The 15,272-nt window shown below is 34.9% G+C and overlaps 1 protein-coding gene across 2 annotated transcripts; it reads left to right on the top strand.

The window, feature by feature from the left end:
- Nucleotides 1–3,475: 3,475 nt before the first annotated feature.
- On the top strand, nt 3,476–7,617 carry LOC113713531 (uncharacterized). 2 transcript variants are annotated; one of them, XM_027237270.2, is made up of 5 exons: nt 3,476–3,680; nt 4,427–4,496; nt 6,071–6,231; nt 6,801–6,876; nt 7,147–7,617. In XM_027237270.2, the coding sequence occupies exons 2-5, from the start codon at nt 4,448–4,450 to the stop codon at nt 7,341–7,343; spliced, it is 483 nt and encodes a 160-aa protein (XP_027093071.1). In that variant the 5' UTR covers nt 3,476–3,680; nt 4,427–4,447; the 3' UTR covers nt 7,344–7,617. The 2 variants fall into 2 exon arrangements, with proteins under 2 accessions (XP_027093071.1, XP_027093070.1); XM_027237269.2 differs by having other exon boundaries at nt 3,536–3,675.
- Nucleotides 7,618–15,272: the final 7,655 nt, after the last annotated feature.

Raw genomic sequence — 15,272 nt, 5'->3', positions numbered from 1 at the left:
ATTAACATCCATCAGTCAATATCGTACTGTAGTACATTAATGGAAAAAAATATATGATTAATGAGAAAGAAATCTGTAAAAAAGGAAGAAATTCAGAAAATATGAGTCAAGTGTAAAACAAATAAAACTAATTACACAGCTAATCTTTAGTTTCTTGTAGTAGTATATATATAGCTGGCTGGCTGGACTTATGTTCGTTCTCCCAGTTTGACATGTCGGAAAGCCTAAGGTCTCAGGTTAGATGCGTTACGTTGTGGTGTCGCAACTCTTTTTACTAAAAGATCTTCTGAAAAGAATATTCCTTTCCTTTTGTCCATTTCTTCGACCTTTTGGTCAATGTGAGACGATGATTATTCTGTTAATTAGTAATTAACAAAATTGTCTCGATAGTGATGATTAACTAACGATTGCGATCGGGAAAAGTCAAAGCAACACGCACTCTTTAAAATATAATTTGAATGTCAAATCTTTTGAAAAAAATTTAAAATTAATTAAAGAAAGAACTATATAAATATGAGAAAAGCTAATAATTATTGGCGTGTAAATTGATATGCGACGTTAAATGCATATCAAGAAAAAAATACTTGTTGAGCACCTGTTGAAAAAATCCGTTTAGTATATATTATCACATTCTTCAAAATATGAATTCTCCGATTCAATGTTAATCTAAAATTACAGTAGTAAGTTTTGTTTTATTCCCAAAAGCTGCTTTCCATTTCCTCTAAGCCATAATTGAATATCTAATTTAATTAAGTAAGTGATGGAATAACTCAATGTGCTATGCACTTAAATATATCATATTAGATTAGTTAAGACTTAACAATTCAATAATGAATTTAAATTTCATATTTTAGTCTTCAAATTTCAATTTTATATCAAATGCACCAAAGTTAGAGTCAATTTGTTCTTCAACTAACAGCACATTGCGAGGACATCACCACGCCTGCAGCTGAGAAGCCCAATCAAAGGCTGTGGCCCTGAGTCCTGTCCAGAAGAAATGTTAAACTGGGCCCAACTTTGGAAGAGAAAGGAAATCTACACTCCTTAGCCCATGTTAACTTTATTCATATATACATATACATATCTATATCTATACTTCTATATATATAAAGGTTGAGGAAAGAGTTTGGTGTTAACATTCAACTTAATATTTATTGTCATTTTATGAATTTACCCTTATAAAAACTATTTTTACTTTGACTACCCATCTATTTTTCCTTTTAACCATTTAAGTATATGTTTTCAACATAACTAATCCCAAATATTATAACTATTAATATAAAATTATTTTATGCAAAATATTTAAAAGATTAAAGTTTGGTTAAGTAATAAAAATTTTATTTAAAATATATGACCATAAATATTATGTATTTTTTGATTGCACACACATTGGGTATGCATTGAGAACTAGTACATATACACAAAGTGGAAATCTTGAATTTTTGTGTAAACATTTGTTTGTCGCTTTTTCATGTTTCACTTCTACTTTCATAGGACCTAAAATTTACCGTGAACACAACTTATTTTCATTATAACTACCTATTTCCAATACAACTACCCATAAACACACAACATAATTATACTCTTAAGGAAAAAAAAAAAAAGCATAAAAGAACAAAGTCATGTCCAGTAATATAAAAAAATCTATGTAAAATAAGTTCATATAAGAAACAATTTATTTCTAACTTGCACACACATTGAGTATGCCTTTTACCACTAGTATATATATAAAACATCACTTCCTCAATGTTAAACTCCGTTCCAAAAAGAAAACGTGAAAGAACAAACATCTTTTTGATTTTCACTTTCAGCGTTTTTTTTAGGGAAAATCGTTCAAAACGTTTCTCACATTTTATAAAATAACTTTTTCGTCCCTCACTTTTAAAAATGTAATTTTACGTCCCTTACAAATCCATATTGGTTAAATTTGGTCCCTACATAGGTTTCCAACTAGTTTTTTGTTGGAATTCACCACGTGCCTTGCACGTGATCATATTTTAAGGGTAAAATTGTCAAATTAAAATTTATATAATTCGATTCATAATCCCTCACATTTCATAAAATAAAATTTTTTGTCCCTTACATTTCACAAAATGAATTTTTTCATCCTTCACATTTTTCAAAATGAATTTTTTCATCTTTTATTGATCATGTGTGTGAATAATTTTTTTAAATCCATGTATATATCTATTTGATTTCACCTGAACAGTACGAATAGCATGTGAAATCAAATAGAGATATATTACATACTATTCGTACTATTCAAGTGAAATCAAATAGATATATACATAGGTGTAAAAGATTTGTTAATTTTTCACTTATATTCATTTTCTTTTACTCGAAATTTGAAAATAAAGAAGACATTTAATCCTAAATATTATCGAGTGTTTATATCAAATTAAATTTGGATTGAAAAAGTAAACAAAAGAAAAGTATGACAAAAAGAAATAAATGATTGGCACTTTCAAATTTTAAAACAATCTCAAGGCAAGTAATTTAACTGTTGGTCTTAAAAGTGTCGAGTAGAAATTTCAGATTTAAACTGAAATTTGTTAGCACAATTATAGAATTTGAGTTAGGACCCATTAATTAGATGATCTTATTATGCAACTCAATAAATAAATTATTACCAAAAGAGAAAGGTTACAAATATTGAATAGGTTCAAATGGTGAAATCATATAAATATATACATGGGTTTCAAACAAAATTATTAGTTTTAAACCCCTATATATATCTATTGAATAGTATGTGTATAACTACGATTAGCATGTTTAGCTGAAATCCAATAGAGATAAATTACATGTTATTCATACTGTTTAGGTAAAATCAAATATACATATACGTGGGTTTTTTGAAATGTCAGAAACAAAACAATTTATTTTATAAAATGTTAGAGACGAAAAAATTCATTTTGTGAAATGTGAGGGACTATGAATCAGATTATGTAAAAATTTGATTTGACAATTTTGCCCTTAAAAAATGATCACATGCAAGTCGCATGGTAGATTCCAGCAAAAAATTAGTCGGAAACCTAGGTAGGGACCAAATTTGGTCAATGTGAATTTGTAAGGGACGTAAAATTACACTTTTAAAAGTGAGGGACGACAAAAGTCATATTGTAAAATGTGAGAGACGTTTTGAACGATTTTCCCTTTTTTTTAATTGATTCTTCAATTAAACTTTGTTTCTTTTTATTAGCAAGTACAATCCGACAAAGTTTTCTCAAACAGGGGAAAAAAAGGAAAAGAAAAGGAGAAAGGAAAGGTTATTCCGTTTTCGATTAGTGAAAATCTCCTTATTGTAACACTACTGAACAAAACTTGAAATATTTGTACTCGAGGGTCCAGAACCTTCCGTCCAATTAATTTTTTTTGGGCTTAAGAAAAAAAGAAGAAGCAATAGTCTCTTTTTTAAGGGGAAAAAAAAAAAAGAAAACCAATAGTTTACTTTGGAAGCGCCATCCAATCGTAACGTGCCCATAGAATGGAAAAATATGGCGGTTCAAAGCAATAATCTTAGAAGATAAGTGGATAGTTCATCTGCAGCTTCGCAAACCCTTTCCCCTCTTTTCTTTTCTTTGATCTGTTCGATTGATTGCCCCAAAAGTCTCGTTCAATCCGCTCTCACGTTTAGTCTCAGCTGCTGCCTTCTACAACAACAACAACAACAACAGGGTAAGGTCTCTCTTCAATTCCCTCCCTTTCCTCTCTCTGTTATATATTGATTGTTGGTCCTATAGATTTAAACTAGTGGGAATATTGGAGGGCTGGGATTGGTTTCGTTTAGTATTCCGTTTTTTTTTTTTGATTCAGAGGGTCGACTTTGTTGATAACCTTAATAGCTCGATTATAGCTCGGATAAGTTTGGATATGTTAGAATTCGAGCTGGGAAAGCAATTGAATTAATGGTTCTTTTTTACTTTTTCCTTCTGCTGGATTAGATTTCTTTTTTGCTACTTTGTAGCAGCTAATCATTCAACACGAAAATCAGCGCCCTTTTAATTTGGGATGTGGAAAAATTGTGCTCTTTTTCTTATTATTTCTCTATTCAAGATTTTTTTTTTAATTTCACGAACAAGTTTAATAATTGATGTTTTCGTTCTGCTAGGTTAAACCAAGACCTTTCCCTGGATTGAGTTTCATTTATTGTGAAAAATGTGATATTTTTGCAAGATAGGAAGTGTATGATGTTGACAATCTATTGAAATTTAATTACACAAACTAAGTACCAATATGGGTGGCCTCTTAGATGTTCTTCTTGATTGAACTTTGGGAGATTAAAATTAAGTTTCGTTCATCCAGGATGGAGTTGTCATACGAATGCCTGGAAAATAGGATGAATATGTATTAAACTGGGCATCTATTTACTTTTTTCGAAAAATTTTTCTATCGTTGATAGCATAGTTACTTGTGGCTATACTTTCAGGTCATATCATCTATTGACAGAATGTCTTTGATGGCATGCACAAGTGCCGGCACATCTACTTTAGCCACAGGTGTGTATAAGTTCTATTTATTGACATTGATATCTTGTCTTTATCATGTGAAACAGATGGTTGACAATTCTTTTGTTTCTGAGCTGCCTGTGATTTATCAGTGCTTTTGTTGTGTTGCACTTATACAGTCTGGAATTCATAGGGCTATGTGCTTAGGTTCATAGAGTGCAGCTCTTGGATTTTGAGTGAAGACGTGTGTGTACATGGGGATATCCTTGTTTAGTTAAACATTTTTTCTGGTAGAATGAGGGGCACTCTTTCTTAAAATGAACTTCCGTACTCTTTCTTAAAATGACGTTGATACTCTTTTCCGTAGTTATTTAATTTACGTGTTGTCTTACATCTTTGGCTACTTATTCAGTCACTGCATAACCTTAAGAGAGGAAATCAGCAACTTTATTAGCCAGCAATCAACATTTGAGATTTGAATGCTGTATGTTGATGCCATAATAATTGAGAGAAGGAAACTGGAATTCTTCTGAGTTTCTAAGCATAAGGACACGAATTTTGTACTGGGTACTTTGTAGTGGTATGAATGTTAGATGGAAAGTCAAAAATAGCATAAATACATAAATCCATAGACTGTGAAACTTTGTGTATATCACTTGTACTCTGCCTGCAAACATCTGGTGCCTTTGGACCTTTCTGTTGTCTTAATTTTGCTTCCTGGGAGCACATCTTAGTGGAAACAATATCTTTCACAAGGATAAGGATCATACAGAAGCATAAAGGATTTTGGATCTATGCTTATTCAAAAAAATGTTGTAAATCAGTAGGGTTGAATCTTGACTATCAAGTTTTAGGGTTGAAACCCTCAAACATGGAAGAATGGTCATTTGTTAATTTAAAAACAACATTATGAGCACAAAAGGGCTCTCTTACTATGCACAGTTAGTTGAGCCTTGGTGGATTCCTCTAAGTTTAGAACTCTGAGAAGTGGTGGAAACTGCAAACATTTTGTAGTCAGGCATATAGAACCTGCATGAGAAGTTGGTCAATTACTCTATTATTTGACAAACTTGCTTCTTTGTTTCATCCGTCATATGTCCAAATTAATGCATTCATGTGTAGCTTTACAGCATAGATTGTTTACTGAACTTCAAGTTAAAATTGTGCCCCAAGCATACTTTGTGAATTTCTAGGCCAAATACATGCACTTCTGTAATTTTGATGGGTTAGCTTAATGTAGTTGATTGTATTACTATGTGTGCGAGCAGATGTAGATGAGGATGTGATTCGTGTCCTTGACAGTGTTTGGTTGTAGGCTCTAATACTGCAGTAGATTGTTGTTTAATCTTGTAAATGAGCTAGGTCATAGTTCTGCACACTTGTATATTGTGGTAATTGCACAGGAGACTTATGAGCATATGACATGAGATCTCAGGGAATCTCCCTAGTGTGTTTCTGGTGACATTTTTATGATACCCTTCTATGGTGATTAACACTGTCCTTGTGCCAAGTCTTTGTGAGTTCTTATTCATGTGTTTTATAGATTTATTAAATCTGCATTTGGTCCATATATGCTTTTGTTCTTCATTTCATCTTTTCTCATATTAGAGGCCTTTTTGGTGCAGTAAAAGCAGAGGATAGATGGCCGGTGCAAATCAAGCATATTGGATGTGGTCCTGTTGGACTGAAACCAATGTCTTTACGGTTTCGGCCTCTTGACAAGAGAACACCCATCAATCATGCTATTCGAACAAAGCAAACTTCCATAATATGTTCTGCTGCCCTGGTAATCTTACTTTGCCTATAAGTTATCTGGAGATAATCTATGCCGGTGTTGTTTAACAATCATATATTCAACATCAACAATCTTTACTTCCTCCTCTTTTTTTTTTTTTTTTTAAAGAATCTTTGCTTTCTCTGTGATGTTTTTGAAATGAGAATTTGTCTGAGCCTCATCTAACTGATGATTTACTCATCGTGAATCCTTCTGTACAATGAGCCAAAAAATAAATAAAAGGAAAAGAAAAAGGTTCAATGTTAGCTCGTCTCTCTCTCCACTCCCCACTCTCCCAACCAAAAAAAAAAAAAAAGCTCACACTATTTAGGCCAGGGAACTCTGGCATTGCGTTCAGGTAGGGTTAATTAGGCTTACAGGCTAGCGCATGACTTCTGAGAGTTGGCTGTTGGTAGATTAGTGGTGTTGATAGGCGACAATAATCAGTAAAAGTAATCATGCATAAGTCTGAGGATGTGTCAGTATATTTTCTGGGTCTACCTTCAGTTTGTATTACTTCAGTAAGCAAAATGATTAGCAATATATGAGTTGATAATTTGGTTTTTATTTCTTTTTCTAAGAATGCAACATGCTCGGAAGGGCAGACCCAAACAGTTACACGGCAATCATCGACAATTACTGTCGCTCCTGTTCAAGGTAACCTTTTTATGGCTGTCCATGATATCCGTGTTTGTAACATAATCAGCTGCTTGTATTGACATGCCTTTATATATTAGGCTACCAAGAACCAGAATTTCTCCTCGGCGTGAAATTTCTGAGAAACTAAACATGCAAATATAGAACCTATAGAGCAATAAATTTTTTTTTTTTTTTTTGATTTCATAAGCATGACAAATATAGTTTGCCTCTGATAATTTGATTGCTATCAAGGATTTCTGAGATAGTGGATGTTGTACTGAATGCCAGGGAAGGAAAAATCTCCAGAACTAGATGATGGTGGGACTGGATTTCCACCCGGTGATGATGGTGATGGTGGAGGTGGTGGCGGTGGAGGTGGAGGCAATTGGTCTGGAGGATTCTTCTTTTTCGGCTTTCTTGCATTCTTAGGCTTCTTGAAGGATCAAGAAAGTGAAGGACCTTACCGGGATGAAAGAAGAAGATAAATATTTGGATCTCCCAACATTTGGAAATCTTGAGTTCCATAGTCATTTGTATTCTTTTCGACTGGCTACTGACATCCTGTGCCTCAAAGCTAGTGGATGAGCTTCATAAATCTTGGATTAGTACAACCGGTTGTAGCGTTTTAAGTAAATTTACCAAAACGGGAAGCGTCAATGTCATAGCGCAGTTCCATGAACCGATAGCGAGGAAAAAATTCATGGGTCTGCAGAATCAAAAGACTCTTTATGTTTACTCCATAGCTCGAGGTTTCTTCCACTCGTCCCTGCCATTTTTGTTTATCCTCTTGAAGTCGGATTGTCTGGTACTACTACGTTTGCCATCTCGTGATTACCCTCCTTATAGCCGCCTGCCAAGAATTAAAGATGTTAATTGGATGGCAGAAAAGAATCTGAACATAAATTTCCCACACACGCAGCTATGAAAGTTTATTAAGCAGTTTTCCCTTAAAACTTGCCACTAGCATAGCATTGTTTAACAGTAGTAATGGTTTTCCAGGCATAATTGGCTTCGGACTGCCGTATTTAGCGGGTTGGTTCTCGTTTTTTGGCATTTTCTTGCAACCATTTATCCAAAGTCATGCCCGCACCTGCTTTTGCCGGTGTGTGATCAATTCACACTCCACGTTAAAGTGAGTTTGATTTTTGGGCCGTCGTCATTTGTAAAGAGGAAGCATAACAAAAAGAGGTTCATTTGATTTGATTGGGACCGAAGGGGGAATCTAAAACATCAAATCAAAAGAGTTTTGTGCAGGCTGCTAGGGATCGTGGCACTTTGAGGAACAAGTTTGGTCCTGCATTATTACCTTCTGGTGGGATGGAATATTTATTATTGCTGCCTTGGAAGCCTGCCTTTCACGTCAAACGAAAAAAAGAGAGAATATTGGCATGGGTATAATGTGACATACTGTGGTTTCTTACTCTCTAAGAATTCATAATTAAAGGTGCTGAAACAATTTCGAGGGGAAATTTTTGTAGTATCACTACTCGCTAATCACTGGAAGAAATGCATTGTAAATTATTACTACTGGAAAAATTGCTGTGAAATTAAAGCAACATTTGAACTCGTACGTTAATTAATTATGTGTTCTCTCTAAAAGTTGCTGTGGAAAATGAATGAATTACCCAATGATGCTTATGCTTTAACTGGAGTATTAATTATATGATGGATGATGGGTCACCGACTTTTCTTTCTTCATCTTTCATGTTAAACTTTACAATTCGCTGAAGAAGAAAGTTAGACCAGAATGGGTTCCATGCACTGCTCTTAAAAGTGTCTAATTGCTGCTAGAATTCATTGGCAGCCCTGCCCTCTTTAAAAAAAAAAATGCAATTTATTGATCAGAGCAGGGAAAAAAAAAGAGAAAGAAGTCAAAAGCTGGGTGCATAATACACCAGATTAATATAGTTTATTGCTGGTTGTGTTGCATCAATCCGACAGTTCAATCTCTAACCGATAACCCAAGGTGTTGCTTTTTCCCAACTGCGTTAAACTTTGCCTGTTGAGCTGTCAAGAGAGAGGCCCTCGATCTCCTTCAGTACTACTAAGTACGCAAACATCTGTCCATCTCCTATAGTTAGTGTATTCTAGAGGCAATTTGGATGATGTTACTTTCGTCCAAAATTTGAGGTAATTTCATTCCATTCGCTAAAGTTTCTTGCATTATTGTATGTACCGAATGGGTGATGTGAACCATGGATAGTGCTATAGATTTTCATGTTGCAATTTAGATACAGGTGACGGCAGTGAATTGACTATGAGGCGTTTGGGGTAAAGCTGTTCCTTTCCGCCCTTCCATTCAATTCAACCACTACAACCAAAGAAAGGAAGCCTTAGCCACCACAATTTTCATCGTTAAAAATGTTCTGAATCAATAAGAGCATTTTATCCATCTCCAGTCAACACTTGCTAAACTCAGATGTTTTTTTTTTCTAAGGAGCTACTCAGATGTTTAATTTAACGATCAAAAGAGAACCCTACAAGCATATTAATTCTCTGTTTGTTAACCAAATCCATAATAATTGCCCTTATTAGCCTCTTCACAGAAAAAATAAAGATAAAAAAATCTTTCCTTATTAGCAATTTCTTGCCTCAATAAACTGGGACTAGTGACATTTCTTGCCTCAATAAACTAGGACTAGTGGCATGCCTGTACAAAACTTGGGCAAAAAGTAATGGAAAGTGGTTAAATTGAGATTCAATTCGTGATTGACACTACCTTTTTTTTTAGGACATGTACATATAGCTATCACTTTCTGGTTCTATTGCACACTGGTGATTGATTTAATAAGAGCAAAGGATGAGCAGGGTTATGTAGTGGGTAAACCACAACGCTTGATATCAGTTCAGTGGGAAGCAAAATGATTCAAAGAAGCATGATTAACCCTAAAAGGGATTAGAAATGGTGGCTTGGAAAGGTTCATGATTGCCTTGGATGGGTATCATGCTTCAAACTGTCCTCCTTCAAATAAACCCTAGAGATATATTATCATGAATTATGATCCTCTTATTGGATGGGATGGGACCCCTTTATATTGGGTTATTCTTTCCAAGCAAATCCGTAGCTTCGGCAGATAAATTAAATCGCCTTTACCTAATCTCAATCACTGTTTCATCATTAAGAGCCGAAAGCCTTGACTCGTGTTCTACTTAATCTTTTGTAAAGGCTTTTAACTACGGATTTGGAGAAGCTAATTAATGGTTCCTCAGCAACGCTCATCCAGAAGTACCTTTCATTTTTTTCTTTTCTAGTTGGATAAAATTCTCCTTTTCTTTTCCTTAAACACGAAACTCAAAGATAATGACATGAGGAGAAGAACGATAATCTTTTGTGGTGCCACGTCTCCTCAATTCTTGATGAGAATTAGTGACTTTTTTTTTGGGGCTATCTAAACGGATAATGTCAGCATTGGATGAATTGCAGAATTGAACTGTTTGGGATGCTACAATACATGCAATGTGTTAAATTAAATTCTGCAAGACCTATTTGCCATGAAAAGACCAAGCACAGATTTCCCCGGAATGAAAAAGAAAAGCATTGGAGTAAAACCAACTCTTCTAATTCTAGCTAGCTTCATTGTTTCTTAATAGGTATTGGTCTCTCTGCTTTTTCAGTCATCAAAGAAAATTGCCAATTGGGCTTGTAAAAGCTATCCCCTGCATTTCCATGCCTGAATGGACAAGAATGAATTTACGTATAAACATATACATGGCAGCCAATTAAAACAATTCTTGTCATACATTCCTCTTTACCCTCAACCTTTTCTCTACTGTTCTTCTTCCATAGGAGGGAGACATTGGCCTTAAATCAAGATCTTGGCCTTAAACTTAGGTTTCCCTTCATCTCCTATTGTTCTTGCTTTTTATTTAATAAAGTCTCTCCTAGTGTATTTTAGTGAGAGTTTTCTTCTCTTCGACGTTATCCTAGTGAGAGTTTTGTTTAGTTTTTGTCATTTTTTCTCAGATCTAAGAGTTTTTTTAGATTTAGAATTTTATGGTCTTCTCGTCAGATGTCAACATCAGTTTTGAACTTAGATCAGTTGGATAGCAGATTTGAGAGAATAGATATGCACAAATTTCTATGGAGCAACTCGTTCAATTGGTCAGATTTGATGATTTGTAATTTACAGTATAATCTTTTATATTTTGTAACTCTATATTGATTCTAATGATTTTTCAGATCAAATATGTCTGTGACATAGTCAATATATTTTCTGCCATTAATATAGATTATTTTGCTAAGAAAATCATGTTGGACGATTTTCATGTAGTTTATTAATAATATTGACTTCTTTTTTATCAAAAAAAAATTCTTGCATGCAAAAGAGAATACAGACCGACCTTTAGGTTTAAAATCACATTAAACGATATTCCATAGAACCCTAAAAGATTAATCTAGGATTCTTTTGTACAAACACAAAAATTGACTATATTATAGTAGTACGAACGTACATAAAATCGATATCATCGGAAAATGGCAATAAGTCTTACCGGGGGAAAAAAGAACTATGTAGCTGGATAAAACAAAAGTAATTTTGATTAATCCAAAAAGGGTGTATAGATATAGCTCGTGAATGAACGCAAAAGAGCACTAGGAATCGTGACAAGGTTTTCTTTAAATTCATGAAGAGATGCAATAGAAATGGCGTGTTTGACGGGTGCCTCCAATCATTTTCCTCCGTCGAAAGTAGATATCCATGGTCAATTTGGAATAGCAGTAGTGTATGCTTCCCTTGCTTGCCCGTCGGTGAAGGGAGAAAGCAACATACTGGGCTAGGCACTTGTCAAGTTTTGATTCATCAAAGCTTCTCCTGTTGTTTTTTTTTCCTTTTGTTGTTTTTTTTCCTTTTGTTTGTTTTTTGTTTGGGGGGGGGGGGAGAGGGGGGGTCTTCGTATATTAGTTCGACATATACACGTGAAGAAGAAAGTATGTTACTTGATGTAAATCATTAGCCTCTAAGTTCGGTCACATACATAGTATTTTTGTCGTTCGAGATCTTAAATTTATGATCTTTTACTTACCGTCTTTTTTATCTTATCACCTAATCCAATTTTCTCTGTTTTTTTTTTTTTCAATTCTTGCAAGGGAGGCCGGAAACTTTACAGGTTAATCAGTAATAAATCTTGTTATGCAGTCTACGTGAAGTGGGCAAGGCCAAGTTAAAAAAGGAAAAAATGAATGCCAGAATCCATCTCAGACCAGATAATGATTCTTTTCTTCTTTGGGTCATGTACGTCATGAATGGGAATTGGAGAAAGGTGGAGGTAGCAATGGGGATGATAGGTAACGCGTGACATGAAGGGGCCGGGTATTCAAATTTCAGGGCAAATGCAAGTTGAAGTAAATGTGTGATGATCTCAAATCATGGTCGGGATTTGGGAGCAGCCTTAGGTCGATGATCCAGATCCACACGAGTTCGAGTTCATGGGTTTGTTTTGTCTTGTCTTGTAGGAAAGGTCTCAAAGTACATTAGTGTTAGGCTACTTTTAGCTTTCTTTTCACCTAAATTTCATGACTTTCCCATGCATGATGCAACACATAATTGGACTCTTCATCTTCACGTCAATGACCTGAATTTGTATCGGAGTGATCTTTTCTTTCGTTTCACTGCTCCTTTTCTTTGTGAAGTTTCACTTTTTCTTTTTGGCTTCAAAAGTATATTCACCGCAATGATTTTGAATGGCGGAAGAAAGAAGAAAAAGCGGACAAGAAACCCGAGATTTTAGTAATATAATTTTCCTTAAACAGATACTATGTTTAATTAATGTGACCCCAATTCTTTACAAATATTTACCAAACCTGATTCAACAGGTATATTAATGTCACAAAAATTGGTCTTTATTCCTCATCTTCCTTCCAGGGTTCGAATTCCAATTCTTGCTAAGATAGAATTGATCTATAAATATGGGCTTTGAACAGTCGTTGTATTTACACTACACGCAAGTCCATGCGAATGAACACACTGGACAATTCTCAAGAAAGACATATGCAAAAAAAAAAGATTTAATTCTTTTACTTGAGTGTATAATTAATTGTATGGCAGTTAAAGAGTTTGCTAAACATATATATATATATATATTCTACCACATTTCGTTCAGCTACATTTTTCATTCCCTGTCAAAAATATATAAAAAAAAAGGGGGGGAAGGAGGGAAGTGGCTCTGATGATTGAAATAGCTGAGAGGGTATCAGATTATTAGCCTCTAATGATATTCTCTTTTTGGCCATGATGATTGAAATAGCTGAGAGGGTAGGAGGAAGGAAGGAAGTGGACTGGCGGCCCCCGTCGGGGACGGTGAGGTGCTGGGCACCGTCGTCGAGTCGACAGTGGGACGTGAAGAAACAATCGATTTTAACTTACTTAAAAATTTTCAACCATTACAGACCCTCCTCTCGGTCTTAGACAGGTCAAATCAGCCAGCCAGCCTGCTGCATTTTTTGGCATCTAATGTTTTTGTTGCTGGACAGGTTTTTGATGGCTGGTGAGCTCTACCATCCCACAGGAATTGGTCGCATGCAGATTTGTTTCTGGTTGCTAAATAAACAAGTAGTAGCAGTAGATGTAGTAATTCAGAAAATGCAAAATAGTAGTAGTAGAAGTAGTACTCAATTCGTACTTGTACGAAACACTGATGGCAACTGGCAAGCATATGAAGATGGAAGGCTCATTGCAACAACATAACCGTGCCTTCAAGGAAAGTTTCACTCAGTCACCAACCACTTCTACTACTACTACTAGCTAGTAATTCAGTCCCTCAAAGTTGAAATGTTGAATACCATATAATTGTGCACGTCTTTTAAGGCAACAAAAAATATTTGCACCTAATCATAATCTCAAGCCGTGATATCCATTATTCATAGATCAATTCTACTATATGCTAAGATAGAGAGTCTGTGTCATGTCCAATTACAGGATCCTATCACAATAGGTAACGAGATTTTTGAACCGACTTCAATCTTTTACTACTCCGCTACTTTTTTTTCTTTTACACTAAAGAGAAGAATTTAAATCCTGTTTGATAACTCAATTTAGTACTTAAAATTAATGAATTCAGATTTTAATATGTTCAGACGCATTTGATAACAAAAAATTGAGCATCTAAGTACACAGCAAAACTTGTTCCAAAAAATAAGCGATAAGAAATTCACTCGTCATTGAATGTGATATACACTCATATGTATTTAATTTAATACTTAACAATTCAATAATTTAATGAATTCAGAATTCAGCTTTATCAAATGCATCGTTATTGTTCGCAGCACAAGTATCCTCTTTTGTAGTGGCTTGGGATCACGCACTGTTCGTTTTTGGGCATTGCATGGGACTCAGAAGATTACAGTAGTAGGTATACAAGCATCACACCGCATACCAAGTCCTCTGTTCATCAACATCTTCAAAACCATTATTGCACACCAGGCCAGACAACCATTACTGATTACTGTACACTAGGGGCATAAGAATTTAGTAATTCAAGCACCAAATGTGGAAAGAAGGAAGAAAAATTTCCCCAAAAGGCAAAAGAAGAAAAATCTCAATAATCTTTGGCCTGATTCTTTTCCTGGTTTCTGAGCTCTCAGAAACATAACAAACCCAACAGCATAATTTAAAAGCGAAAAAGCCTAGAGGTTGTAGGAAGAACATCCCGTCCTCAGACAAACTGACAAAGCAAAGCTGTACCCAAAAACTAACTTAGGTACGGTACTAGACTACTAGTCCACGCGTGGGCGTGGTCTTGGTCAGTTGGTCTCGCGGCTTTACACTCTGCCCCGGTTTGGCTCACACGCGGTTATGTTACAAACAAAATTGTCACTTCACACTTCCTCCCACCGCACAACCACCCTGTTTTATTAGCAAAAACCACCACTGTCCTTTTTTCCCTTTTTTTTTTTTTAAAAAAAAAAACTTTTCTCTCTAATTCCCTAACTAAAGAAAAAGAACTTTTCAAATAGAAACATCAACCTCTCTCAAAACATTGCTCAAGTGACAATGAATCATTGAATTGGAGAGAAAAAAAAATGCTCGATAGCATAGCAGGGTGTTCTAAGTTTTGATTTGCACCAATAATGAGTAAATGTAAGGCTTTATGGGCATGAAACAGGGTTACGAGCAAATATGTGTATCATATTGCAAAAAGTATTAAATAATTCAGTGTCCAAACACGCTCTGTATAATTGTTAATTGACCCTCTTCATCGTCCCGTGTAATTAGATATGATAGTAGTAGCATACAATTATTGTTCATGTCCCGGAAAAGTAACTAGTGAATTGTAAGCCAAGCCTCCTTGTTGCTCTAAAAAAGAGCCAAGAAGACAACCATATGTGAAGAAAATGGAAAGGAGAGTCACAATTCGTAAATCATAGCATGAGAGAAGAAAAGAAAGAGCGAGAAAGTCATAAACCATAATAGCAGTGA

The sequence above is a fragment of the Coffea arabica genome, chromosome 10c (genome assembly GCF_036785885.1).
Source record: "Coffea arabica cultivar ET-39 chromosome 10c, Coffea Arabica ET-39 HiFi, whole genome shotgun sequence".
NCBI classification, from domain to species: domain Eukaryota; kingdom Viridiplantae; phylum Streptophyta; class Magnoliopsida; order Gentianales; family Rubiaceae; genus Coffea; species Coffea arabica.
Note: the sequence above shows the minus strand (reverse complement) of the source record. Positions and strands in the feature narration are given on the sequence as shown.

What these genes read in the sequence shown, in the direction of transcription:
- LOC113713531 (XM_027237270.2), top strand. Translation starts at nt 4,448, where the DNA reads ATGTCTTTGATGGCATGCACAAGTGCCGGCACATCTACTTTAGCCACA. An exon ending in TAATATGTTCTGCTGCCCTG is followed by an intron (nt 6,232 to 6,800) that starts GTAATCTTACTT and finishes TCTTTTTCTAAG; the next exon opens with AATGCAACATGCTCGGAAGG. An exon ending in TACTGTCGCTCCTGTTCAAG is followed by an intron (nt 6,877 to 7,146) that starts GTAACCTTTTTA and finishes ACTGAATGCCAG; the next exon opens with GGAAGGAAAAATCTCCAGAA.